This window comes from Carcharodon carcharias, chromosome 12 (assembly GCF_017639515.1).
Source record: "Carcharodon carcharias isolate sCarCar2 chromosome 12, sCarCar2.pri, whole genome shotgun sequence".
NCBI classification, from domain to species: Eukaryota; Metazoa; Chordata; class Chondrichthyes; order Lamniformes; family Lamnidae; genus Carcharodon; species Carcharodon carcharias.
In genome coordinates, this window is record NC_054478.1 from 90,406,583 (window position 1) to 90,432,976 (window position 26,394).

General features: G+C 44.9%; 1 protein-coding gene across 3 annotated transcripts in view; it reads right to left on the reverse strand.

Annotated features, from left to right (window-relative positions):
* pde1a (phosphodiesterase 1A, calmodulin-dependent) overlaps positions 1–26,394 on the reverse strand; it is a 522,967-nt gene that overhangs the window by 88,371 nt on the left and 408,202 nt on the right. For all 3 annotated transcript variants that reach the window (XM_041200982.1, XM_041200980.1, XM_041200981.1), the window contains 5 exons: positions 25,753–25,866; positions 23,987–24,169; positions 13,940–14,006; positions 12,478–12,594; positions 7,522–7,662 (listed from right to left, as the gene is read on the reverse strand). In XM_041200982.1, coding sequence (XP_041056916.1) covers positions 7,522–7,662; positions 12,478–12,594; positions 13,940–14,006; positions 23,987–24,072 — 411 coding nt within the window. In that variant the 5' untranslated portion in view covers positions 24,073–24,169; positions 25,753–25,866. The remainder of the gene's footprint in view (positions 1–7,521; positions 7,663–12,477; positions 12,595–13,939; positions 14,007–23,986; positions 24,170–25,752; positions 25,867–26,394) is intronic.

The window sequence follows — 26,394 nt, forward strand, 5'->3', positions numbered from 1 at the left end:
ATTTAAAGCTCTACAGTAGCTTAGACAAGAATGCATTTGCATCGTAGGTCGACTCAATGCCATTTTGAGTCAAGCCTCCCGTGAAGCATTCAGTGTGGTTGCCTGAAATTAGGGTGCCATTTCCAGAATTATTTAAAGGCATCATCAGCTGCTCTCAAGTAATTCACTGATTTCTACATTTTGATTATTACAATGCTGCTTTTGCTTCTTTGGATGTGTGACGACTGGAGCTGACACTAAGCTTTCATAAAGTATCTGGCTGGGTTCAAAGTGGACTTTTGATACAGGGACTTGTGGAAACTGTCAGGCTGGCATTATGTGGGTTATGCTTTTGGTATCCACAGAATGGAAAGTGCAGCCAGCAAGATTAGTGTTATACTGAAACCTGTGCCTCACACTCATCAGGAAAAATCTGAACTCATGCATGCTTATACACATGTACAGAAATGCACACCACTGCACTTTTTATTAATATTAAGAGAATGTGGATAACAGTTTCTGCTTTCCCTTCAAAGATTCTATATACCTGACTGGACTTAGACTTTACCTAATGTAACGATCAAACCATGTAAGACAATTGCCTGGATTTTTGAGGTCAGATTTTTGAATGACAGTGCTCACTGCTAACCTCAAAGAAAGCTAACAATCTCTGTGGTACAGAGTTCACCTTTCCTGATGTTACTTTCATTCTAGCATCAGCTATATGTGATCTTCCTTGTTCAGTAACAGTGTTGTCATCAAGCAAGTTCACAGCCAATCACACTGAAGAATTTTTACAGACAGTAAACCATGAAGTAAAAAGAGCTGATTGTCCTTCATTTTCTAATCATTTTACCGAGAGCAAAATAAACATTGGGACATAGGCATGAGATTAATGTAGAAGCTGAAATACTATATGCTTTTAGAAAGAATTATTATTTTATAAGTCCATGGAATTATTTAATTATAATGGGGAGATCTGCTGTATCACAAATATAAAGTTAGTTTTTCAGGGACAGAGAGGTTGTTCATGAATAATTATGACATAGTACATTGATAAAAACCCAGTTACACCTCATGCAACATGGCCAAACTTCAAAAGTTTTGATAGCAAGATTAATGGTGTAATAGGTGGAAGCTCACATCAAATTAAGTGACTTCAACAGCACATCCAGGGAGGAACAGGAAAACACTGGCCACAATTTTTGAATGTCCTGTTTCTCTGGGCATGTGTGGAAACCACAGTTGCTGTCAGTTTCTCAGCTGTAATGATGATGAACAGTAACAATTTTGCTGTCGTTGGAACTGCAAAATCTGAACAAAGCTCCTTAAGAAAGTCTCACACTTGTTGGCTTTAGTAATGTATTAGTGTTAGTAAAAGGTACTTCCTTCAGCTGTAATAACCTATGTATTTGGATCTTTCATTATAAAACTTTAAGGGCGGAATCGTTCCAGATTTGCACTAAGTGTGGTACCGGTCATGAAAAAAGATGTTTTACCGCCGGCCGCAATGGTGGTTCATATTCGCGCCATATCGTCCCCTTCCCAGTTCATAAATTATGCAGTCACGGGAAACATGCTGGTGGACGGACTTTGATTGATCTGCCATGCTGTTACCTCACCCCTTCCTCACGCCGGGTGCCATATTTAAAATGCAGCTGCGTGCACACTTCTCAACGCTTGAGACCATGACTGCTCCAGTGAAGACATGGCCTTGAAAACCAAGAGACTGCAGCCGCCCAATTCAGTGATGCATCCCTGGGATGCCTTCTGGACGCCCTGGAGGCCCACCTTGATGTCCTCTACCCCTGCTCTGGCTGCAGGAGGCCCATCAGTCTCACCTCTTTGGCTTGTGCGGCGATGGCGGACATGCTGCACACAAGGGATCGGCCATCCAGTGCAGAAAACGGTTGAATAATCTCATCCGTGCCGCTAGGTAAGTAAACCATCTCGTCAATCTCAATTCACCCATTCACAAGGCCATCACACATTCACTGGCATCTCAGTCACTGCCAGCTCAAGGGACCACTCACTCACACACACCCCCACATCTCCATTTGGACTCATGTCCTCTGGAGACTGCCTTCTCATCCCGTCCAAGGCTCCACTCAGCATAAACACACGCCTGGCATCCTTGTCATTTGGCCTGGCATGCGCCTTGCTCACATTCTCTTTATCTGTTTTTTTGCAGGACAAGATCACACACAATCACTGAGAAAGGTCCCAGACTGGGGTTGGAGCACCGGAACTCAAGGACATCACTCTGTTTGAGAGTCATGCATGGAGCTGGTCAAAAAGGATTGACTGTTCCAGCTGCAACGGTGAGGTCAGTGGCGAATACCCACATGAGGATCCTGCACCACATCATCCCTCTCTCAACACTACTCTGAGTCCACTGTTCAGTGGTCCAAGCAGCTGCCAAGCACTAATAATCTCCACTTTCTGTTCTAGACATATCTGACAAGTCGTTCCCAGGCAACCTTGAGCCTGACTTCGGTGCCTAGAGCAGCTCAGATGAGGACCCTGAGGGCAGCACTATTGAAGACCCATCATGACACTCACCCACACCCTCCACCAGTGCAGCGACACACACCTCAATGGGACCTAGAGATAAAGAAGCCTCGCGACCACAATCTGGTAAGCACAGCACACAATCTGTTCCACAGTAGACCGAGGCGGGGACACGCTTGGTCACTGGTACTCAGAGGACTGCTGGAGGCAAAGAATCAGCTGAGTCTGAGTCAGGTGACTCCAGAGCCTCTGGACTCGGTCCTCAATCAGATGGTGGAACTGCAAAGACAATCATGGGAACATCAGGAAGGGATGTCTGGTGCGCTCCTCAGATTGCAAGGTACAATGGAGGAGTTTGTCCAGCTTCAGCCCGAGGTGATAGCGCCAGCATGCTGATGCATTGAGGTCAACACAAGCAGGATGGCAGCTGCCATGAAGACCTTGGTCCAGGATATCAGTACTACACTGCTGTGCGGCCTGAACTCCATCAAAGATTCCAAAGTTGGCCTCCAACAGTGTCAACACGAGAGGGGTGAAGCAGCTTGATCTCACTCCAGCTTCCACTTCTTCTCAACGAGTCAGTTAGGGGCTGTCAGGCACCCATTGGGAGGAGGACAGCGGCTCAACACCCTGGGGCCATCTACCCAGGTGACGCCAGGAAAGTCCAGCCGATGCAAATCCCCTTTTCCTGTGATCTCAGCAACTCCAGCTCCACAGGCCAAAGAGGGTGCAGCCGGCCCACAGCAAGATACCCAAAGCAGGCCGGGGCCCTCCAGCTCTTCTTGTTATGATGAGCAGTGTTCGTGCGACTCAGAAGTGAAACCTTGCTTCCTGCACAAAATAAAGGCAGGTGTCTCAGTCCAGGGCCTCTTCCCTGTGCAGTGTGTAATCTTCAGAGCAAAGTAATGATCCGGCTTTACACTTACTGGACACATTACTGATGCCTGCACCTCGATGGTGCTTGTCATTGCTGCCAGAATGTCATGGGCAAGTGTCACAGAGTTCCCTCATTCTCGCTTTGTGCTCCCAGCACCTTTAAGGCGGGGCTGGCCCCTCCCCATCCCTTCAGCGTCTGTGACCAGTGATTCTGTGCTCCTGAAGGGGTGCTGAAGGCTGACTAAGGATCAGATGCATTTAAAGATTCAAGGCTGCGTCTCCATGATATGATCCTGACCATAGAGCGTAAGCTAGCTGCCCTCAGTCAGACAGGAGTCAGGCATTCACAGAGGCTGTGTGAAGATCTATGGAGTGTCCTCACTGCATCTCGTCATCATCCTTCTGGAATCTAGTGACTATTGGGGCCTCCACTCCCTTTCCACGACATCAGCCTGAGCACTGAGGGTATGTGCGCTGCCATCAGCCACACAGGAGTCAAACACTCACAGATGCAAGGTGAGGATGTCAGGACTGTCCTCACTGCATCTCGTCATCATCCTCCATGAATCTTGCAGCTATTAGGGCCTCCCGAGTGTGCCTGCCTCATCTGACCAGTGCGATGGCCTCATTGCCAGCAACCTCGCCTCATCACTGTCATCCCCTTCGACATCCTCCACATCGGAGGAGACGCACAGCTCTTCCATCTCCTCCTCAGCCAGGTCCTCCCCTGTTGCAGCGCCAGGTTGTGTAGCACACAGCAAGCGACGATGATGTGTGACACCTTTGGTGGACTGTACTGTTGTGCTCCACCGGACCTGTCGGAGGCACCGGAACCTCGTTTTGAAGATGCCTAATGTTTGCTCCATCTGGGGCATGGCATGAGCCTCATTTTACCGTTGCTCTGCAACAATCTGAGGCCATCACAAGAGTGTCATCAGCCATACCCTCTATGGGCAGCCCTTGTCCCTGAGGACCCATACCTGCAGCCTGGAAGATGTCAGGGATTTCAGACCTGTTAAGGATGTAGGATTTGTGGATGCTCCCTGAGAATCACGTACAGACCTTAAGGATGTGTTTGTGGTGTTGCACACCAAGGCCAGAATTTTTCCCTTGTCAAGTGGTCTTGGCGGGAGCAGGCGGGGGCGGTCAGGGAGCTGATCGCTGCCCGCGATCGGCTCCGCACTGCGATTTTATGTGGGCAGGCCAATTAAGGCCGCCCTGCGTGGATCGCGAGCAGGGGCGCTGAGCGCTACCTGTGCGGGCGGGGGGGGGAGGGAGAGCCGGGCCTCATGCGCAGTTTGCGCATGCGCACGAAAGAGCGCTTCAATCTCCCTGAGGCACGGAGCTGCTTCAGAGAGATTGAAGCGCTTTTTAAAAAATTAATAAATGACTGTCACATGAGATGGGACATATTTTTAATTTCAAAACAAAGGTTTTATTTAATTTGTATTAGCTTTAGGAAACCTCATCCCGCTTGTGAATGAGTTTTCCTAAAAAATGTAAAGGCCGCTTGGCCTTTTCGCCTGCCCACTAACCGTTAGGCTGGATGGGCAGCATAAATTTCAAGTTAGTCAGCTCATTAATGGCCTTAATAGGCCTTTCAATTGTCAGCGGGCAAGCAGCTGACTCCGGCATGCGCCTGCCGAATGAAATATTGCACGAGGGCGAGATGACATCAGGATGCATGCCCAATGTCACCCATGTCATATTACACTCGTGCACGTCTGGCACGTGCCTGCACGCCAAACATAAAATTCTGGCCCAGCTGAACATTCAGTGAGTGGAAGCCTTTGCAGTTGACGTAGTTGAGTGCTTGTTGCCATGGAGATCTAAGCGCCACGTGAGTGCAGTCTATGGCACCCTGCATCTGTGAAAAATCAGAGATTTGTGCAAATCCCAGCGCACTTGCTTCCTGGCTTTCCTAATTCCGGTCGAAATGCACAAAGTTCTGTGCCTTTGCAAAAATGGCATCCGTGACCTCCTGGATACACTGTGCATGGAGGCCTGTGAAGCCCCACACAAGTCAGCTGCAGAGTTCTGGAAGGAGCCACTGGCCTAAAAGTTGAACGCTGTGGTCACTTTCATGGCCACTGGCAGTGGATGCCCTCTATGTCCCTGTGGTGCCAAATCCTGCAGCAGGTGACATATGTGACCGACCGGTTCTCTAGACATGCGCAGTCTTCGGCGACACTCGTTCTCAGTCATCTGCAGGAATGATAAGCCCTGTCTATAGACCCTGGATTTAGTGAAGCTCCTATGAGCGATGGCTCTCTGTGGATCTTCAGCTGCGTGCACAGCAGGCCCTGCAGCCGCAACATCTTGAGGGAGGTGCTCCTCCCTTTGCTGACCCAGTCGCCACCGCTGAACTCTTCTGCTTCTCTGCTCCCCATAAGCCATGAGGCATACCGCTAAATCACCAGGCTCCATGATCCTGATGTTCTCCTCCTGCAGGGTCAAAGACAGAGATAGGTTAGCATATGTGTCCTAAGAACCTTTCTTGGTTAAGTCTGAAGGCTCCTTCACTCATGCAGAAGAGTGCTGACCACCACTTGGATGGTCAGTATGTAGTGTGCTCATTGGCTGTCCAAAACCCCACCGACCTCCACTCCACTCCACTTGACTGATTGGCAGCAGTTTTGGCCACTGGACTCAGCTCAGGTGCAGGCATTCCCCTAACCCACACTGCAAGGCTGTGTTGTTAGCTTGAGCCATCAGGGATACTGGTCCAAACCTCAATAAACACATTGCAAGGAGCTATGACTGCCTGAATCAGTGACTGTACCATGGCCACCCTTCGCAAGGCGATTCTACAACTTGCCCAGTCAGCAAATTGTTCTGCTGCCCTCTAAAACTCACATTAATTTTCAGTCTGTGCCTGAGGGTTGAAAAGCTCTGCAGCATTTGATGGCGCTTTCATGCTTTTGCATTGCTTGGGTCGGCAGAACAGCTTCAGAGACCCAACTCCAAGCATGTCAATGGAGCTGCTGCTGAATGGTCTCAGCTGTGGAAGAACGCTCACTTTTGACAAGCTTTTCCAAATGCATGGCTGCTTCCCTCACTCCCCCTCCCCCAACCCCTGGCATGTGCTTTTTCTTCAGTCTGTGCTGCCTTGCCCCCCCCACCCCCACCCCCACCCCTGCCACCACTGGTCCCCCCGCCCAGCCTCACTGGCACTGGAGCCCTTGCCCCAGCATCACACTGAAAGCCAGCTGGGAAAAAGTGACTTTCCTGTGACCCACACCCCCCCCACCCCATTTCTTTGATGTCCTACAGGCGATGCTCGCAAATGCTGCGCAAGGTTGTGGTTGCTCACATCGGAGTTCCTCTCGAAGTTCAGCTTGCCAGGTGCAGTTGTGAAGTACGCTGTTCTGAAGTCATACTGAGGTGGGCAGCAAATTTGATGTGGGGGGATTGTTCCGGTGAGCAGGGCTTATAATGAGATGCTGAAGTGTTGAAATTAGGTTCCCATCATGCGGCAGCCGGAAAGCCATTGATGGGTGGAGCGGACAATCACAACCTGTTTCACAACGGCGTGAAACCAATTTTTGGCCTTCTTGCCATATCATCCGCTTACGCCACCGAACATACCTACCACCAACGGGACCGGACAATTCCGCCCTAAGGCTTCACAATTCCATTACCTACCTAGGTATCCATAGGGTTTAACATTTTTAAAACCCAAAACTATTCAGTTAACCATGGGTAAAAGGTTAATCCTATAAAGTTTGTTTATCTTAATAAATCATTCATTGCTAAATATCTGCCTTTCTGGGATAAAACGGCATCTCATAGTTAGCTACGAAATATTCTGTTTCCTACACATATGAAGATTGCTTTCTATTGGTCAGGAGCAAAAGAACCATTTGGAAATATTTTCTGGTTAAAACCTAGAAGCCATGGATGTTACTTTGGTGAGACTGCTAGTCATGGATGATTAATGAAAAGGTCTATTTGACAATTTGCTTCTGATGCCACACTTTCAGGATAGTTATGTTTCAATGCCATACCAAAAATAGGTTGCAATGTGAAAGCTTTTCTATTGAAGTCTTTGGCAATCTTCCAAGAACATATTGGTCAAAACTGTTCCTGAAAGCCTTGAATATCAAGCACACATTACTGTTAAAATAGAATAAGTCTGTGCTAACATACTCTTACCATAATGCCAGTGTGGAGCATTAGGTAATGCACAGTCTGGGCCACATCTGCTGCGTGGATTAAATTATGGTAAGGATTCTTGTACTTGCTGTAACCCACCTCTAGGGCTTCGACAAAAGACATTAGAGAAGATACAGGGATCTAAAGGAGAGAAACCATTTTAAACGAGATCAAGAGGTAAGATAACACAAGAATTTACATACCACATATATCATCAAAAAATATTAGACTCATAAAATAAAGTGTAATTGATCAAAAGCTTTTAAAACCCATTGTCTGAGTCATTCAAATATAGAGTTGATCAATCAAGCATGTCCATTAAAGAACTTATTCTCTTTTACATTGAAAGGTCTACTGTAAGTTAGTATGGAAATGTTAACATTCATAAAACTTCATATTCAATGCACATATATTTAATCAATGTTCTTTAAACTCAATAGCATTTAATTAAAATAGCGTATAATTAGCATTTTAATATGAATTTTCAGTGAACTAACATTGGCCAATTGACAATTTTTTTTCTCAAAGAGATTAACATTACAAAACATCTGACATTTTGTAGCCTATTGTACATTGCTATTGGGCAAAAGCCTATAATATTTGGCTCAATTAGTAGTCCAGTTGTAAATAATTAATAACTGATTAGTATTTGATGATTTTGCATGAGCAATTTTGCATGAGTGTATTACGCAGCTTCAGGCAGGTGTCATAGACTATAAAAAAAATTAATTTTGTGCCACATATTAGTACATGAGTTATTCTAAGTCGTTAACAACTTCTATTAACCCTGCATTGGCCCTGTCGGGATATACAGCTATAGACTCATAGAGTTTTACAGAACATAAAGAGGCCCTTTGGCCCATGGTGTCCAAGCCTCTATCTACTCTAATCCCATTTCTCCAGCACTTGGTCCGTAGCCCTGAATGCTATGGCATTTCAAGTGTTCATCTAAATACTTCCTAAATGGTGTGAGAATTCCTGCCTCTACCGCCCTTTCAGGCAGTGAGTTCCAGATACCCTCCCACCTTCTGGGTGAAAAGATGTTTCCTCAAATTCCCTCTAAACCTCCTCCCCTTACCTTAAATCTATTCCCCCTGGTTATTGACCCCTCCACTAAGAGGAAAAGTTTCTTCCTTTCTATGCCCCTCATAATTTTGTATACCTCTATCAGGTCCCCCCTCAGCCTTCTCTGCTCTAAGGAAAACAACCCCAGACTATCTCGTCTCTCTTCATAGCTGAAACGCTCCGGCCCAGGCAACATCCTGGTGATCTCCTCTGCACCCTCTCCAGTGCAATCACACCCTTCCTATAGTGTGGTGACCAGAGCTGCACACAGTGCTCCAGATGTGGCCTAACTAACACTTTATACAGCTCCATCATAGCCTCCCTGCTCTTTAAGAGTATTCAATGTCTCGACTATTAAAGACAAGTATCCCATGTGTCTTCTTAACCACATTATCTACCTATCTTGCTGTCTTCAGGGATCTATGGACATGCACAGCAAGGTCCCTCTGATCCTCTGTACTTCCTAAGATCCTACCATTCATCATGTATTCCCTTGCCTTGTTAGTCCTTCCAAAATGCATCACCTCACACTTTTCATGATTAAATTCCATTTGCCACTGCTCTGCCCATCTGACCAACCCATCTACATCGTCCTGTAGACCAAGGCTTTCCTCTTCACTATTTACCACACCACCAATTTTCATGCAAACTTACAGATCATACCTCCTACATTCATGTCTAGATCACTAATGTACACTACAAACAGCAAGGGACCCAGCACCCTGCGATACGTCACTGGACACAGGCTTCCAGTCACAAAATCAACTTTTGACCATCACCCCCTGCCTCCTGCTACTAAGCCAATTTTGGATCCAATTTTCCAAATTGCCCTGGATCCCATGGGCTCTTACCTTCTTGACCAGTTTCCCATGCAAGACGTTGCCTTACTGAACTCTGTGTAGACATCAACTGCACTCTCATCTATACACCTATTCACCTCCTCGAAAAATTCAATCAAATTTATTAGACATGATCTCCCCCTGACAAAGCCATGATAACTAGCCTTGATTAATCCTTGACTCTTCAAGTGGAGATTAATTCTGTCCCTCAGAATTTTTTCCAAAAGTTTCCCTACCACTGATGTTAGACTCACTGGCCTCTGATTCCCTGGTTTATCGCTACCACCCTTCTTGAATAATGGTCCCACATTTGCTGTCCTCCAGTCATCTGGCACCTCTCCTGTGGCCAGAGAGGATTTGAAAATTAATGTCAGGGCCCCTGCTATCTCCTCCCTTGCCTCCCACAGCAGCCAGGGAAACAACTCATCTGGGCTTGGCGTTTTATCCACTTTTAAGACCACTAAAACCACTAATACTTCCTCCATCTTAATGCTAATTTGTCCAAGTATACCACAGTCCCTGTTCCTGATTTCTATACCTACCTTGTCCTTCTCTATAGTGAATACAGATGCAAAGTACTCATTTAAAACCTCATCTACATCTTCCGGCTTCTCACACAGATTGCCTCTTTGGTTCCTATTGGGCTCTACTCTTTCCTGGTTATCGTCTTGCCTCTAATATATTTATAAAATGTCTTTGGATTTTCCTTTAATTTACCTGCCAGTGTTTTTTTATGCACTCCCTTTGCTCTCCTAATTTCTTTTTTAAGTAACCCCCTGCACTTTCTATATTCCTCTAGGGTTTCCATTGTTTTGTACCCTTGGTATCTACCATAAGCTTCCCTTTATTTCCTTATCCAATTCGTCGACATACAGGACTCTCTGGACCTGTTGGTCCCATCCCTCACCTTTACAAGAACATGTTGGCCCTGCACTCTCACTATTTCCTTCTTGAATGACTCCCACTGCTCTGATGTAGATTTTCCTACAAGTAGCTGCTCCCAGTATACTTTGGCCATATCCTATCTTATCATATTAAAATCGGCCTTCCCCCAATTCAGAACCATTATTTCTGATCCATCGTTGCCCTCTTCCATTACTACCTTAAATCTTACTGAGTTATGGTCACTATCACTGAAATACTTCCCCACTGATAGTTCTACCACTTGCCCGGTACTTCTACCCACTTATTCCCTAAAATTGGGTCCAGCACCGCCCCGTCTCTTGCAGGGCTTTCTACGTGCTGGCTTAAAAAGCTCTCCTGGATACATTTTAAGAATTCTGCTCCCTCTAAGCCTTTCACACTTTGTCCATCCCAGTTAATATTGGGGAAGTTGAAATCCCCTACTATTATTACCCTATTATTTTTACACTTCTCTGAGATTTGCCTACATATCTGCCCTTCTATCTCTCCCTGGCTGTTTGGGGGTCTATAGTACACTCCCAGCAATGTGATTGCCCCCTTTATGTTTTTAAGTTCTACCCATATAGCCTTATTTGAGCTCCCTTCTAAGATATCATCCCCCCTTATTGCATTAATTGACTCCTTGATCAATATTGCAATACCACCTCCTCTTTTACACGTCGTCTCCACCCCCGTCTCACCTGAAGATTCTACAGTCCAGAATATTGAGCTATCAGTCCTGCCCCTCCCTCAACCATGTTTCTGTGATAGCAATGATATCATACCCCCATGTGTTAGTCAACACCCTCAACTCATCTGCCTTACTCACAAGACTCCTGACATTAAAATAAATGCCATCCAGCCTTGCCATGCTCCCTGGTGCTTTAACTTGGCTATATACGCTCTGCCCTCCAGTCTGACTTGGTTTTTCTTCTATACTTGTCTGTACATCATCCCCTATTATGCCTCCACTCTGTATCCTATCCCTCTGCCAAATTAGTTTAAACCCTCACCAACAGCACAAGCAAGCCCCCCTGCAAGGATGTTTCCCCCATTCTGGTTCAGGTGCAATCTGTCAGACTTGTACAGGCCCAATCTTCCCCAGAAATAGACCCAGTGATCCAGGAATCTAAAGCCCTCCCTCCTGCAACAACTCTTCAGCCACGCATTCATCTGCTCTATCCGCCTACTCCTATACTCACTAGCACGTGGCACCAGGAGTAATCCAGAGATTACAACCTTTGAGGTCACCCAAATGTTCTCTCTTCAGTTCAGTGTTTTAGATTTTACAATAATAATTCTTTTGGCAAATTTTAGTATCTATACATGCTCTGAGGTAAAAGAGTTAAGTGCCAGCAGGAAACATAATTAAAGAAGACTTACAAATAATTGGTAACCAAATATATAGACAATGCACAATGGTACAGAGCAAAGCGCTCAGTTTAAGACCAGATCATTTCTGAACAACAAAATTATGAGAGAACTGTGAGTCTGTACCTAAAGTAAGCATAAAATAGATAATCCACTACCGTTATCTATTCTGTACATAAAATAGAAACAGAGCAGCTGAGTTAATTTCCTTTTAGAAGGTGTGTTGGCTAAAGGTTTTGTATTTGTTGTCTTCATATTCCTTGCGCCTTCCTCAGTCTGCAGTTCCACTCACTAAAAGGTATGGATTACAATGACTGCCAGTACTGATTTATTCGTATTCACATGTCATTTGATTTATTTCTGTCTATGTGGCAAATATGGATCAACTGCACAACTTGGCGAGGAGGAATGCATGGAAAACTATTAGCTGATTCTACATTATAGCCTACTATTTGTGTGATGATTGTAACTATATAATCTTTTAGTAAGAGGCTTCTAATCTTTCAGCAAAAGGGTTCTACATGTAGATTCCAGAGAATTTTGCACCATCACGCACACCACTATGTAATGGATGGCAGAAATAATAAATTATTTTAATTAGATATTATTATTCACCAGAGACTCTAATTGCATACATTATACAAATTCTTTATTTGATAGCCAGTCACATACATATGCATTAAGATCTACTAGATTTTAATTAACATATTTTTTGGCAGCAACTCAGAAAACCATTTGTTTTTTTTTAAGTATATAGTAAACCTTAAAGTTTCCTGACCCTGAAGCGATTGATAAGGTCATATCGAGTGAATAGCTCATGCACCATGAACTTCAGAGCATGTTCCCCACTGACATCATTAAGGGCGAATACATTAAATGACCATTTATCAACATCCTGCAGAGAGAAAAGAGATATTAAATTTAGACACAGGCTGAGACTTTGTCAACTGCGTGCCATTCCCGACCTTGTAACCCAGACTGTGCACCTCTTACGCTGTGTCTTTTTCCCGTTTCCCACATGATTATAATTAAAATTCTAAAGTCCGTCAGTGTGCTTGGGAAACACATGGGATTCAGCAGCGAATGAAGCTTTTCATTGGTGAAACTCACCATCAACTGACAACATAGCAGGTATAGGTGGGCTATAAAAGTGCCTCTTGGACAAACAGAGAGGCTCAGCATCACAGCCAAAGTTTTCCTGCCCAACTACATTTGTATTAACATAAGACTTGAGAGCACAAAGGTGGCATGAGTGTTTTTCAAAATTAAATTTCACTTGCAACGATTTCACATTACATTGGTTTTGCTTCATTCATGTGTGCATCATCATGATTTGTTGAAACTAGCTTAGTCATAGAGCTAAATGTTCTGGCATGCCTCATGGTTGGCATGCATTAATGGTCACAAGAGAGTTAGGAACATTTTCTCATTGTGGAAGAAATAACCTTGTGTTTTTTCATTCACTCTTTATTGAATGTTCATGTTAGTGTCCAGTGGTGTTCTCGCCACTCTGTGGGACATGGCTGAATTTGAAGGGACAGCTGGCCCTCCCTTCTATGCATTGTAAAGGACATTGTCTGAGATCACTCTCAGTGGGGATAATTGAAATGTAGGTGAACTCAATGCCCTGTAAGGACTCTACCAGACAGCACCCTGTGTTTCACACACATGTGGACAGTACTGACACTGCCCTTTAGGCCCATCACTTTCTTACTTTGACTAACTGTCCCCCTACCACACCTAGGATGCCAGGCCCTTCCCACTTCACTCCTCCATGCCCCGGAACCTACTTTCTTTCCTCTTCAACTCTGCCATGCAGCAAGCTGCCATTCTCCTGCTTCCTTCCTTTAGGCCACAGAGCTAAACAAGGGAAGCTACTGGCTTTAGTCCCAACTGCACAAAGCGAACTGGAGTAAGCTACCTTTAAAAGATCATGAATCGGGTGCGACGAGATTCTGACTTTTTCCTGAGGGTTGGAATTTATTTAAAAAACTGTTTCACGCTAATGTGTATTCACGGAATGCAAATACAAGTACGAACCTGACACAGTCTGGTGTAATACTTGACATGCCGCTGATTTTATTTCTGCATCTCAACCCATTGGAGATTCAAGATTTTGCATCCTGCCTAATTACACCAAATTTCCCGCTCTTGTGGGCTCCATAAAATCACCCTCCCCCCATATTGTGTTCAACTAATTTTCACATTGTCAATGTTGTTAAAGTTGTTGTATTACACACCTTTAAAGCAGATATCACTGCTGATGGGTAAGTCAGTCCAATCATGTTTGATGTTCTTCGGTACATCCTTGAAATTAAAATGATAAAAAGTATATATTTGACAACAGATTTCAGCAACATGAGTCTGAATTATCCCTACCTACTTTTCTATACGTGCCCGTTTATTCCTGTGACTAAAACAACAAGGAGCTCTGATGGCAATTTTTTTTGTAATGTAATTATTTAATTATTTGTGCTGAATTTACTTTTGTCAATTTTGTTACCATTAGATTCAAGAGCTGCTAGTAAGAGACAATAAAACATTTTTACTCTCTGGACTTCTCAAGATGACAGTAAATTTTACAATAGTGGCTTAGCCTTGTGGACAATGTCACGGGTGAGCAAATCCGGTGCCTGATCATATGTGAGTGCCTCATGAATTGACTAATTTTCCATCTGGTACCTTGGAGGTAAAGAGTGATGTTGCACTACTTGCGTACATGGCCTAATTTAAGAAATAAAATCCTCTTTTTAAAGTTTTGGCCGCCAAGCCTTTGGTGAGGATCATCCAGTGTATCAGTTTCACATGCAAAAATTGGATATTTTAGAAACTTGTCTGCAGCAGGATTCTAAAAGGCAGGAAATAAGTTTAGAATTCGTTTTGGCTTTTTTGTATTCGTCTTAATCTTTTGCTGCATTTTGCTCATTACTTTAGTTGCATTTATTTTTTGCCTCACCAAAACTTTTCTTCCTTGGTTCAGATTTTGTGGCAGTAATGATAGGGGTACTGGAAGCATTTACAGAGACTACTCCTCTGAAACTGACAGCAGGTCCTGGAGTCTGCACTTGAGCAGTTAAATGCAGAAACCGAGAAGTTCCTCTCAGTGGTTCTATGCTTCCCCGTAGGGTGAGTTATTATTGTAGCCCAAGTCTGCAATCAATTGGAAATCATTAAACTAATAAGAACATCCAGTCTTAGTCTCACTGTAGTAGACATTCTCAGATAATTATACCTTGTTGAATGAAGTGTAGCTTGATTTTTAAAGGCTTACTAAATTCATTACCACTGTTAAACAGCCTCACTGATCCTGAAAGAGTAATTTTCATATGTCTTGAATATCACATTTCACCATTTTAATTTTTTAATTTTTGATTTCTTTTTCATTTTTGATTTTGTAAAGGTTTTTGATATTTAAGCTTCTTTCCTAATCCCACTGCATGTTCCAATCATTTATTTTCTTAACTGTAAAATTTAAAAATTATCAGTGAAATAATTTAGTGCTTTGAATTTCCTGCTTTTCTGCCTGTGAGAATATTTCAATGCGATTGGCTGCTTATCCTGCTTGATGACATCACTGTTGTTAGCTGCATAGAGATCCCCTTGACTGAGCACCAGATTCAAACTGATGTTGGCAAGGGGAAAGCTGCACACAGAGTTTGCTATATCTCTATGGGGAGTTTTCTTCAAGGTTAGTGGTGAGCACTGTTGCTTCGCCACTGACTGCAAGATCCAGCCCATTGTTTCTGGTTGATGTTGGCTTTGAGGTGACAACCTAAAGGGCTAAAGGCTGGTATTATTTTTCTGGATTTCAAATGTGCTTGGTAACTGAGAACAGGAAGTGTTATTTGTGGCAGTGGAGGAGGAAGGGGAGGCAACAAATATAATGGACTGTATTTCAGAGGGGTGGGCCGCATGTTGCTCACCCTCCCACGATGCAAGAGTCGGACTGCAGTCGAGGGTCCTAAAAAAAGCCCGCCCCCACAGTGACAGCGTATTGCTGGAGGGTGAAACAGGCTGAGAATGGGCCAATCGAATTGGCCGGCAGCTCTAGCTGCCCCAGTAGTGCAACAAGTGAGTAGTGGGCACTGCTGGGACTGCAAGCAGACCCACAAAGAAGTGTCATGGACACTGGAGAGACGTAAGTAGGGCCTTTTTGGGTGGGGAGGGATTTGGCAGCCTAGTAGGCGGGGGGGTAGCAAGTGGGGGATGGCGGATTTTGGAGACCAGGTGGGGAGGAACAAAAGGGGTGTAACATCTTGGAGGGATGCACAACACACCAACCACCCCCCCCCACCCCCCCGCCCCCCACTCACCGAAAGCTGTGCCCCACTTCCTTCCCGCCTTTCTCAAATTTTATTTCAAAAGCAGGCTCCCCACTTTTGCCTACTGGCCCATTTTAAGGCATGGACAGTGTGAAATATGGATTAATTGGCTTGTTAACAAGTTCAATTTCTTGTTAATTAATTCTTTAAAATAGTGGGTGGGCGGCCAATTTCAGCGTCTCATGGGGACCATGTTGGGGATGGGTATGAACACAGTGGGCCTACCATTCCTTGTATGCCAAAAACATGCTTGGTCAAGGGCCTTAACATCCAGCCCAAAGACAGTAATTTTAGCCACATCTGTAAAAAAACTGGGACCTACACCTGGTTACACGAGAGGAGTCATGACTTTGTCACATGAGCTTTACAAGGCAGGCTGGCACAATGGTCTCTTAACTGCCTGCAAAATCACAAACAGCAAAGGAGCTTCCAAATCAGCATTAACCTTTCTATAGCACTGTGTATACATTTAGAATGAGCGTATTGAGTATAATCTCCTTGGGTTTATCCCCATTCATTTGCCTAATGGGACTTCCCCAGTAATCCTCTAAAGAAGATAAGAACATAAGAAACAGCAGCACCAGTGGGTCATAGGGCCCCTTGAGCCTGCTCTGCCATTTAAAATGATCATCCCTGATCCTCAACCATAACTTCACTTTCCTGACTGATCCCCATATTTATTCCCTGACTCTCTTATGGCAGAAATTTCCCATCCGACCAGTTGCTGGTTTTGCGGCGGGCGGGAGTGGAGAATCCAGCGGCAGGCAAAAAGACAGAAATCTGGTGATGTAAAAAGTGCTTGCAATTCTCCCAACAGTGGCTTTATGGTGTATCAGTTATCCCGCCGACTCGTGGCGTGAACACAATTTGCATTCATTAACATCTCATGAATGCTCATTAAAACAGTTTCATCTTGTCATGCCTTCCAATCTGGCAGGAAATCAAGTCGGCCTCAAACCTGTTTGAAAATGGATGGCATGAACAAGTCGGGCCTCAGTTCACTGGTAACTTCGAGGTGAGTGCAAAATACAGAGCTTAACTGCTTTGGCACTGCATCGGTCTCGTTCCTCATGCCACACTGCTGGGGCTGTAGGGTTGGTCTACTCCTGCTCTTTACCTACATTGTCCTTCGGAACACCTCTGTGCTGTGGCACTCATGCAGGGCTCCACTTTCAGAAGCTAGCACTTGAACCGGGGGGTGGGCTGCAAGGTGAGGGTGGGTTGATGGACGCAAGGGCCAGGAATTTGCCCTCATCAGGTGGGCTTGGCAGAGGTGGGCAGGAGCGGTCGGGAAGCCAACCTCCGCCCGCGATCGGGCTGCGACCGCGGTTTCGCGCTGGTGGGCTAATTAAGGCCCGCCCAGTGTGAAACGCGTGCTTCAGTGCTCAGTGCTGCCTGTCTGAGGGAGGGAGGAGGGCGAGCGGGGAACTTCGCTCATGCTCGCAGGAATGCACAGGAAAAGTTTCCTGAGGCACACAGCTGCCTCAGGGATATGAAGATTTATAAAAATAAAAAATAAAGAATTTTAAAATGTTAAAAAAACATGCTTCATGTGACTCTGTCACATGAGCAAGGACATGTCATTAATGAAAAGTTAAAATTTTTATTTTATTTTTAATTGCTGTTGGAAACCTTATACCACCCTTGAACGCAGTTCCTAAAAAAGCCTTTTCGCCTGCCCGTCAACTGTATAGTTGGACGGACAATGAAAATTTACATTTAATTGGTACTTTAATGGCCTTAATAGGCCTGTTAATTGTTGGCGGGCACACTGCCAGATCCCACACGTGCCCGCCGACCAAAATATCACGCAAATGCGTGATGACATGGGACGCTCCCCGATGTCATCGCGCATCATTTTATGCTCATTCAGGTTGGGCGCATGCCCGCCCAATGAGTGAAAATTTCTGGCCAAGTTGGGTAATGGGGAAGGAGGGCTGTGGAATGGCAGTGAGGGGGGAGGGCGAACATGAGGGGACATGAGAGGAAGATCTCCTTGCGATGAAAGCCACTGAAAGCCAATGGCTTCATTAGCACTGTTCAAGGGTTACTCAGAACTCAGTGGCTTCACATCACAATCACTGCATCTCAAGAGTAAGACACAGGAATGTAGAATTTGGGAATGCAGGCAATAGTGGAGGAGGCACAGTTGTATCATATATGGCATTCCATGAGTGAAGGCCTGTCGTGTGTTCACCAGATGTGACAGTCCTAATGGGTCAAAGGGCATCCACTCATTGACCATGAGCAACTGATTGGAGCACAGAACTAGGTTGGGTCACTCAACTCACTGAAACTTTAACATCCCACACAGAGCTCAAGGTGTTACACATCTGAGATGCCATCTTGGTCACCTTAATGTGTGTGCTAGTGTCTCAGGGACAAGGAGACATCAGTCACCATGCAAGTAGAGCAGGAAAAACTGTGGACCCCTATAGTTTCATCTTCTGAGCTTCAGTTTCTTATCCCTCGAATCATTAATGTCTTCAATGTTTCCTTTTAGAGAGAAGGCAAAAGCAGATATGGATCCAGGGCTCAATGCTGCCTTTGTCAGGGTCCTAATGCAATGGAGGAGGTGAAGGAGGGAGGGATACGCTCCAGCAGGAGGGACATGGTCAAGTAGAGTCACAGCATGAACAGGAGGGTCAGGAGAGACCCAGACAATGGGGGCAAATCGCCAGACCTAGGGTTTATCGCAGTAGAGTCTCCTATTTACAACTGAGTGAGAGGCAATGCTGTGCATATCTGCGCTTGTCCCGAGCTCTGGTACTTCACATATGCCACATTCTTCATGAAGACCTGATGTCACGTGGAGGTGGAGGGTATCCCCTGCCAGTGGCTTTGAAGGTGACTGCAGCACTCAACTTCTTGGCCTCGGGTTCTTTCCAAGGATCAACAGGGGACCTCTGTAGTATCTCTCAGTCTGCAACACATTGATGCATAAAGGGGGTCACAGATGCCCTTTACAGGAAGGCCCATCATTATGTCATTATGCTCTGGACGAAGAAAGCCAGGCTGTGAGATTCACCGGCTTCGCTGCCATCCCAGGCTTCCCAAAGTGCAGGGTGCAATAGACTGCACCCATGCGGCTATATAGGCTCCATGGCAGCAGGCCCTAAGGTTTATAAACCACAAGGGCTATCATTCCATCAATGTACAACTGGTATGTGATCACCAGAAGCACACACTACACGTTTGTGCATGGTACCCTGGAAGTTGTAATGACTCCTACATCCTGAGTCACTCCCAGGTGCCTGAGATTTTCGAGGGATGACTATTGGGGATAAGGGGTACCCACTGAAACGCTGGCTGATGACACTAGTGCTCATGGTCATTTTGAGCAGAGGTGCAACGCTGCTCACAGCTCCACATGCTTCCTTATAGACCAGAGCATAGAGCTTCTGAGGATATGTTTCAGATGCATGGACCGCTCAGGTGGCTCACTCCAATACACCCCCGACAGGGTTTCCTGTATCATCACAATTTGTTGTGCCTTTCACAATCTGGTAACGCAAAGACCCCTGCCAGAGAATGAACTGGAGGAGGATGAGAGCTCATCTGAGGATAAAGATCTAGAGGCTCAAGAACCTCAGGAGGCTGCTGAGGGTCAGTATGAGCGTGATCACGCTATGGAGGAAGGAAACATGAGAAATGTGATACATGAACCTTAATCACTGACAGGTTCCAGGAAGAGTAAATTTAAGTGAGGTCATATGACCACATCTCTCCCAGCCCTCAATGCCATTTACTTTCACCTCAGGGGATGTCCACCCACTTGCAGCGAGAACAAGTCCTGCATTCAAACTTACATGTTCTGACCTCATGAATCACCAGGCCATGATCTTTGCTTTGGTCGTTGGGGCCCTGTGAATGAGCTCACTCTGGGAACTGACAGACCACTTACGAACAAGAACGATGTGAGAGAAGACTTGAAGCATTCGCCGCCATCTAATGAGGCAAACACTGCTGCGACTGAGATGTGGACATGCCTAGGGATCTCCCCCTCCTGTGCATGTCTTTTCTTCTGTCACTACCACTGAGGGGACACAAACGCTGCTAGAATATCAATGCTGATCAACTGCCCTCTCTCAATGGTGTTCCATGAGGAAGAAGGGTTAGAAACACTTACATCACACATTTCCAATAAAGATTTAAGCACACCTCCCTGATGTCACACAAGGATGCAGAGACTAGTTCAGCCGAGGTTGACATAAAAGAAATGTGAATCACTGAGTGGGAGGATGGCTAAACCTCGAAATACGAGGACTCCAATGTACAAAATCACAGTGACTTCTCTCGCATCGCTCTTGTTCGTAAGTGGACTCTCAGTTCCCAGAGTGAGCTCATTCACAGGGCCCCATCGACCAATGCAAAGATCATGGCCTGGCGATTCATGAGGTCACAACATGCAAGTTTGAATGCAGGACTCGTTCTCACTGCAAGTGAGTGGACATCTCCTGAGATGAAAGTAAATGGCATTGACAGCTGGGAGAGATGTGGTCATATGACCTGTCTTAACTTTACTCTTCCTGGAACCTGTCAGTGATTAAGGTTCATTCACATAACCATCAAATGTATTTACAAAAGTGCAATTTCTTTACATGTATAGCACACCCGTGACCCAAAAGTGACAGCAATTTTTCTTAACCTTCCTAACTATGCCTGGGTGCAGCCCTGACATCTGCAGCAGAGGTGGAGGCAGCTGCTGACTGCTACATCCTGATGGCTGTGATGACCTTGGTGGACATCCTCTGGTGGCCCAATCCTGGAGGGCCCCAGCCTGATAAGGGTCTCTTGTTCAGGGGCAGAAGCAACCTTGGTGGCCTGAGAAGCTGGAGTGGATGAGGTCACAGGCAGAGGGAGCTGTGAGCGGCTGCACATCTTTGGATGATCCTGGGAGGAGGCCCCTGGGGTGTTTGGCTGATGCATATCCTCCCTGTGGGTGCCTGAGGGCCCTGCCCTGACTCCTGCAGGAGATGGTGCACCTGGAGGGAGGTCAAGGTGCCTCGTCCCCACGTCGCTTACATCTATATGATGCCCACCAGGGTGCGTGGCCATGGAGTGCAGGGCTGAGTGCAAATCTGGCAAGACCTTCTGGACCAAAGTCTTCATGGTGGTCGCCAACCTTTCCCATGGTGAGCCCGAGGTGCTCGCATGTCAGAGCCACGACGTCGGACAGAACATGGACTGACTCCTCCATCATTCACTCTTGTCTGCTGAATGATGGTCAAATCGCTGCCTGGTGTTCTGCCGCCTGTTGCTGCATCTCCAGCATTGAGTTGGTGGCCACTTCCAGAGTCTCATTATCTAACTTGGACTGAGTGGGTGGCAGGTCTCCAGCAGCCCCCCGAGTGCTGGAGACCTGGGTTGTCCCTGCCTCCGACTGCTGTGGGGATGTGTCAGTGAGGTGTTCTCTAGAAAGTGAGGCCGAGCCAATCTATATCTGTGCCCCACTGACGTGTGTCTCTGAGCTGATGGAGGGTGCATGTGAGTGCCGTGATGATTCTTCAGGAGTTTTCTCTTCAGACATAGTCTGTGGGCTCGCACTGCTGCTTGACCAGCTTGGGAGTCTCGATCTGCTGATGCCTAAAAAATAGAAAATAGAGTTTCAGCTAATGTGCACATGACTCACTGTGATTGTCAGGATTTGATGAAGTGATGGAGCTGTGATCGGCACTGGGTTGGTGTGAGAGGCTAATCTCCCCTTCCCCACAGGAGTGATCACTGCCCTCCTCAGCCAGCTTGGCTGCAGCCCTGCCAAACTCAGTAAGGGCAATGACGTCAGCCATCCCTCCCCCTCTGTGATCTTTCACATCTGTACAAAGAAAGAAAGAAAGACATGCGATGAGAAGGGGTGGAGCAGAGGATGGGTGAGATACGTATCCCCTGTGTGTGGTGACAGCAGGGCCAGAGGATGGAGTGTGAGCAACATGATAGATGGGATGGCGGTGATGTGAAACTCTCAGTGAGAGAATGAGTGTTGGTATGTGTCCCCCACTAATGGTTGCGTGAGATCCCTGAAGAGAGTAGCCGTTTGAGTGCACGATGCCATGATGAGAGTTTGATATTGGAGGGTGTTGAAGGATGATTTACCCTGGTGGAGCGGATGAGATCATTCATCCTCTTCCTGCACTGGATGGCATTTTGGGCACGGTTGCCACACTGACCTGCTCTGTGACGGTCTCCCAGGCTGAAAAGCTGAGGCTGCTGCGCTTCCTGCAGCCATCCCTGGGATACAGGACTTGCCTGTGCGCCTGTATCCCTCTGATCATGGCCTGGTGGGTGAAGTGGGGTGTTGCCTTCTTCTTGAGGCTCTTGACCTTCTTCTTCTGGCTGCAAGACATCTCTGCACATGTCCACAAGCCAGGTGGATTGGAGAGAGTGAGATTATGTATTGGACTGGCCTATAAATATGGTGCCCAGACCTTCAACCCCACCAGCAGATGATAGGTGGACGAATCAGCTCCCTGATGCACCAGGTGATTTGGCCCGATACTTGCCTGTGCATAATTAATGACTCTCCAAGCGCGGAATCGGGCATGAGTTCCCGCCATTCTGACCAGGGGGTGGGCACCACTAAACATGCCCAATGCCAGCGGGCAGGGAAAATCCCAGCCTTAGTCTCATAAATGGAAAATTCCACCCTTCCAGTTCAACAACATATTGATCTCAGCCTTTAATGTGCTCAATGATTGAACATCCACAGCCCTCTGGGGAACAGAATTCGAAAGAATCACAACCCTCTGACTTAAAAAATTTCTCCTCATCTCTGTCCAAAATGGCTGCTTTCTACCCTGAGACTATGTCCCCTATTTCTAGGCTCTCCATCCAGGGAAAACAGATTCTCTCCATCTACTCTATCAGAAGCTGAATTGTTGAAATATGTTTCTCATTCTTTTAAATTCCATAAAGTACAGGCCCATTCTACTCAATCTCTCTTCTCATCCCAGGAATCAACCTTGTGAACTTGTGTTGCATCCCCTTTGGCTTCCCTAGGTACAGAGAGCAAAACTGTACATAGTACTCCAGGTGTGACCTCACTAAAACCCTATACAATTGCAGCAAGACTTGCTTACTCTGTATTCTTGCAATAAATGTCAATATAACATTTGCCTTACCAATTGCTTGCTGTACCCACGTTAACATTCTGTGTGTTTCTTGCACAAGGATACTTGCCATGTGCAAATTGGCATAGCAGCAGGAATGTGGCTCAAGGGCTGGTGTGGGAAAGAGAGGTTCCTTTTCATGGGACACAGTGTGGTGAGGTGGAGCTTGGTGTAGTCAGCATATGTGTGAAAACTGACACTGTGATTTCAGATGATGTCACCCAGGGCTTGTGTAGATGAGAAATAGGAAGGGCCAAGGATAGATCCTTGGGGGCACCAGAAGTAACTGTGTGGGAGCAGAAAGATGAGACATTGGAGATAATTCTCTGGCTCTTATTAGATCGGTTAGAATGGAACCAGGTGAGAGCAGTCCCACTCAGCTGGATGATGGTGGAGAGGCATTGGAGGAGGATTATGTCATTAAAAATGTCAAAGGCTGCAGATAGATCGAGAAGTACGAGCGTAGATTTTATCTTCCTCATAATCATAGATCAGAGCTCCAAACTTGCAACCCAAGTTCTCTGACCTGCACTCTCTGGGAACGTGGAAATAGCCCTTTACAATCCTGCTCATAATGGTCATGTATATACTTGGTTCTAATAATTAAGTTAAGAATAGTTGCAAACTATTGAGCTGCTGATGAAATTATTTGGACAGAAATATGTTTTTTTCCCTATGTCCAAAAAACTGCATGTTTTAACAGTTTGAAAAACACTAAGCATTTCAGAGTAAATGGAAGTTGTTCAACAATATTTTTAAAAACACCAACATTAAATTTTATGAGTAACTTTCAACTTTTGCGAATTATTAGTCTTCGTCAAAACAAATTTCACAGCACTGCAGATTCACTTCTATCTACCTCTCGACAAAAATGCCAGCTTGAACAGCATGAACAATGCTCCGAAATCTAGGTTTTTCTGCTGGCCGTCTTCTCATCACCCCCATCTTCCTTGTGAAGGTGGACGCCAGCCAGTCCCTAACCTCCGATGGAACGGAATCTGACTGGATGTCGCTGAGTTCGTCCTCAGTGTCCAAGAGCCGTCTGATGAGAAAACAGAGTGTAAAGCTTCAGACCTAAAAGACCACTTGATTTTAGTTGCCTTCTAAATAAATATTAATCCAAAGAGGCTGCCCTTAGAGTAAGTTTTTAGGTTAGCTTACCTTCATCAATACACAAATCAAATGAGTAACTTATCTTATCTATAAGATATCTTAAAGACAGACTTAAATCCTTGCTTCAGGTTACTTCCAATATGATCAAAATTTTAGAATATTATCCTATCCTAACTCGTGCCTTGACAGTAACATTATTTTTATTAATACTTTATCCCTCTGCTAAAGGAGCACAGTAACTTTATAAATTGCAGCCATAAGACCATAAGACATAGGAGCAGAAATTAGGCCAATCGGCCTATCGAGTCTGCTCCGCCATTCAATCATGCTCTGAATTGATAATTTTAATGATTTTTCAACAATAAATTCAAATCCATATCCTGTTCAGTATGCTTTCCAACTATTCCATTCAACACTTTAGCATTATTTCAGAGTCTTCATCCCAAATTGGTGATTATATGCTTCACCGTACTCAACTGCATATGCCATCTATTGGTCCAGATATAAAACATTATAACAAGGGACAACTGAAGGAGTCAGCTAATAGCATAGACATCTCTTCTCAAAAGAATATTATGTGGTGACATTTTAATTAAATGCAATATTGAAATAGGTGAGTGCAATGACAATTAGCGATTTAAATGAAGTCATTGCAAATACATATAGATACATCTTTCCAGATCGAGAATGCTCTGCAACCAATTTTCAGGTGAATTGGAGCAGTGGAAAGTAGCTTCATTCCACTTCAACCACAGAAATATCAGAGATAAGGAACTCCCTTTGTGGTGAAATGTGGCAGAACAAATGCATGTCTAAGGGTGTAAGACACAATAGGCTGATTGCAGAAAATGGATGAACTTGGATCCGCTGCTGCCTGTTATAAACCCCTTCCAATTTCCCTTTGCTTTAACTTCAATTGCAAAGAAACGAATGGGTTGTACAAGTGCCTTTTTTCTGTCAACGGCACACAAATACAAATGGCTTATACAGGTTATAGTTCTCTCTCTCTCTCTGTGATATGTTTAGTGCATTATTTAATTTGTTCATCTTCATTTATTTCTTTTGCTATGTTAATACAGCTGTTGACTAATTTAAACAGGTTACCAATTGTATTAAGATAGCACTGAAAGGAATTTAATGTAAGTATATTAATCAGTGCCCTAACAATGATACACAGAAGAATTCAAAAAGGAGACGTTCCAATTAACGGACCACCCAACACAAACAGCAATGTAAAATTGCAGAATCCACACTTGATTTTCCATTCATTAATTTTATGAGGAAAGAAATCATGGAATGATGTTGGATAATGTCTTGATATTCAGGCGCACTAAAACAGAAAACCTCCCTTCAAATGAGATGGAAACGAAATGGCAAAAATGTTTTCTTTAAATTGTAAGCATCACATATGTCATTATTAGCAATATGTACACAAATTGTGTTTTGAAGTATGTGCATGAATCACAAGCATACTGTGTCATAGGGCTTTCCGTTTAAAAAACAATAACTCACCTTGTCTCATCAATGTAAACTGCTTCCAACACAGAGGCTGCATATTCAATATTCTTCTTTAAATCTGTCACGTTAATCTCACCTTTCTCCAGCTGCTTCACGAGACATCTTAATCTGAATTGGAAAGATATTGTGTTATAAACTTTCTAACAATCACATCAGACTTAAATGTTCCATTTTTAGAATACTTTATTGTAAATGAATGTAAACCGTTGATTCATTTAAAAAATACAAGCTTGGAAAATGAGAACACTTGTCTCAAACAGGTGATCTTCTGACGAAAGTGTTCAGTGATTTGACCCCTAGAAAGATACAATAAAAATGGTTCACTGTGATTTTTTTAAATAAGGGTCTGTTACATGTGTGTGCCAAGCTTCTCTAATGAGGTGATAGGTTACACAAAGATAGTTTAAATATTTATTGAAACTGGGAAGGTTGAAATAACACTATTCATCAAAGCAGTGGTGACACAATTATTCTTCCTGAAGTGACTTCAGTATCACATGGTTCCACACTTGGAAATGTCACCTTCTCCATACTCCTGTTTACTGCCGAAGTTTTTTTATTTGTTCATGACATGTGGGTATCACTGGCAAGATCAGCATTTATTGCCCATCCCTAATTGCCCTTGAGAAGGTGGTT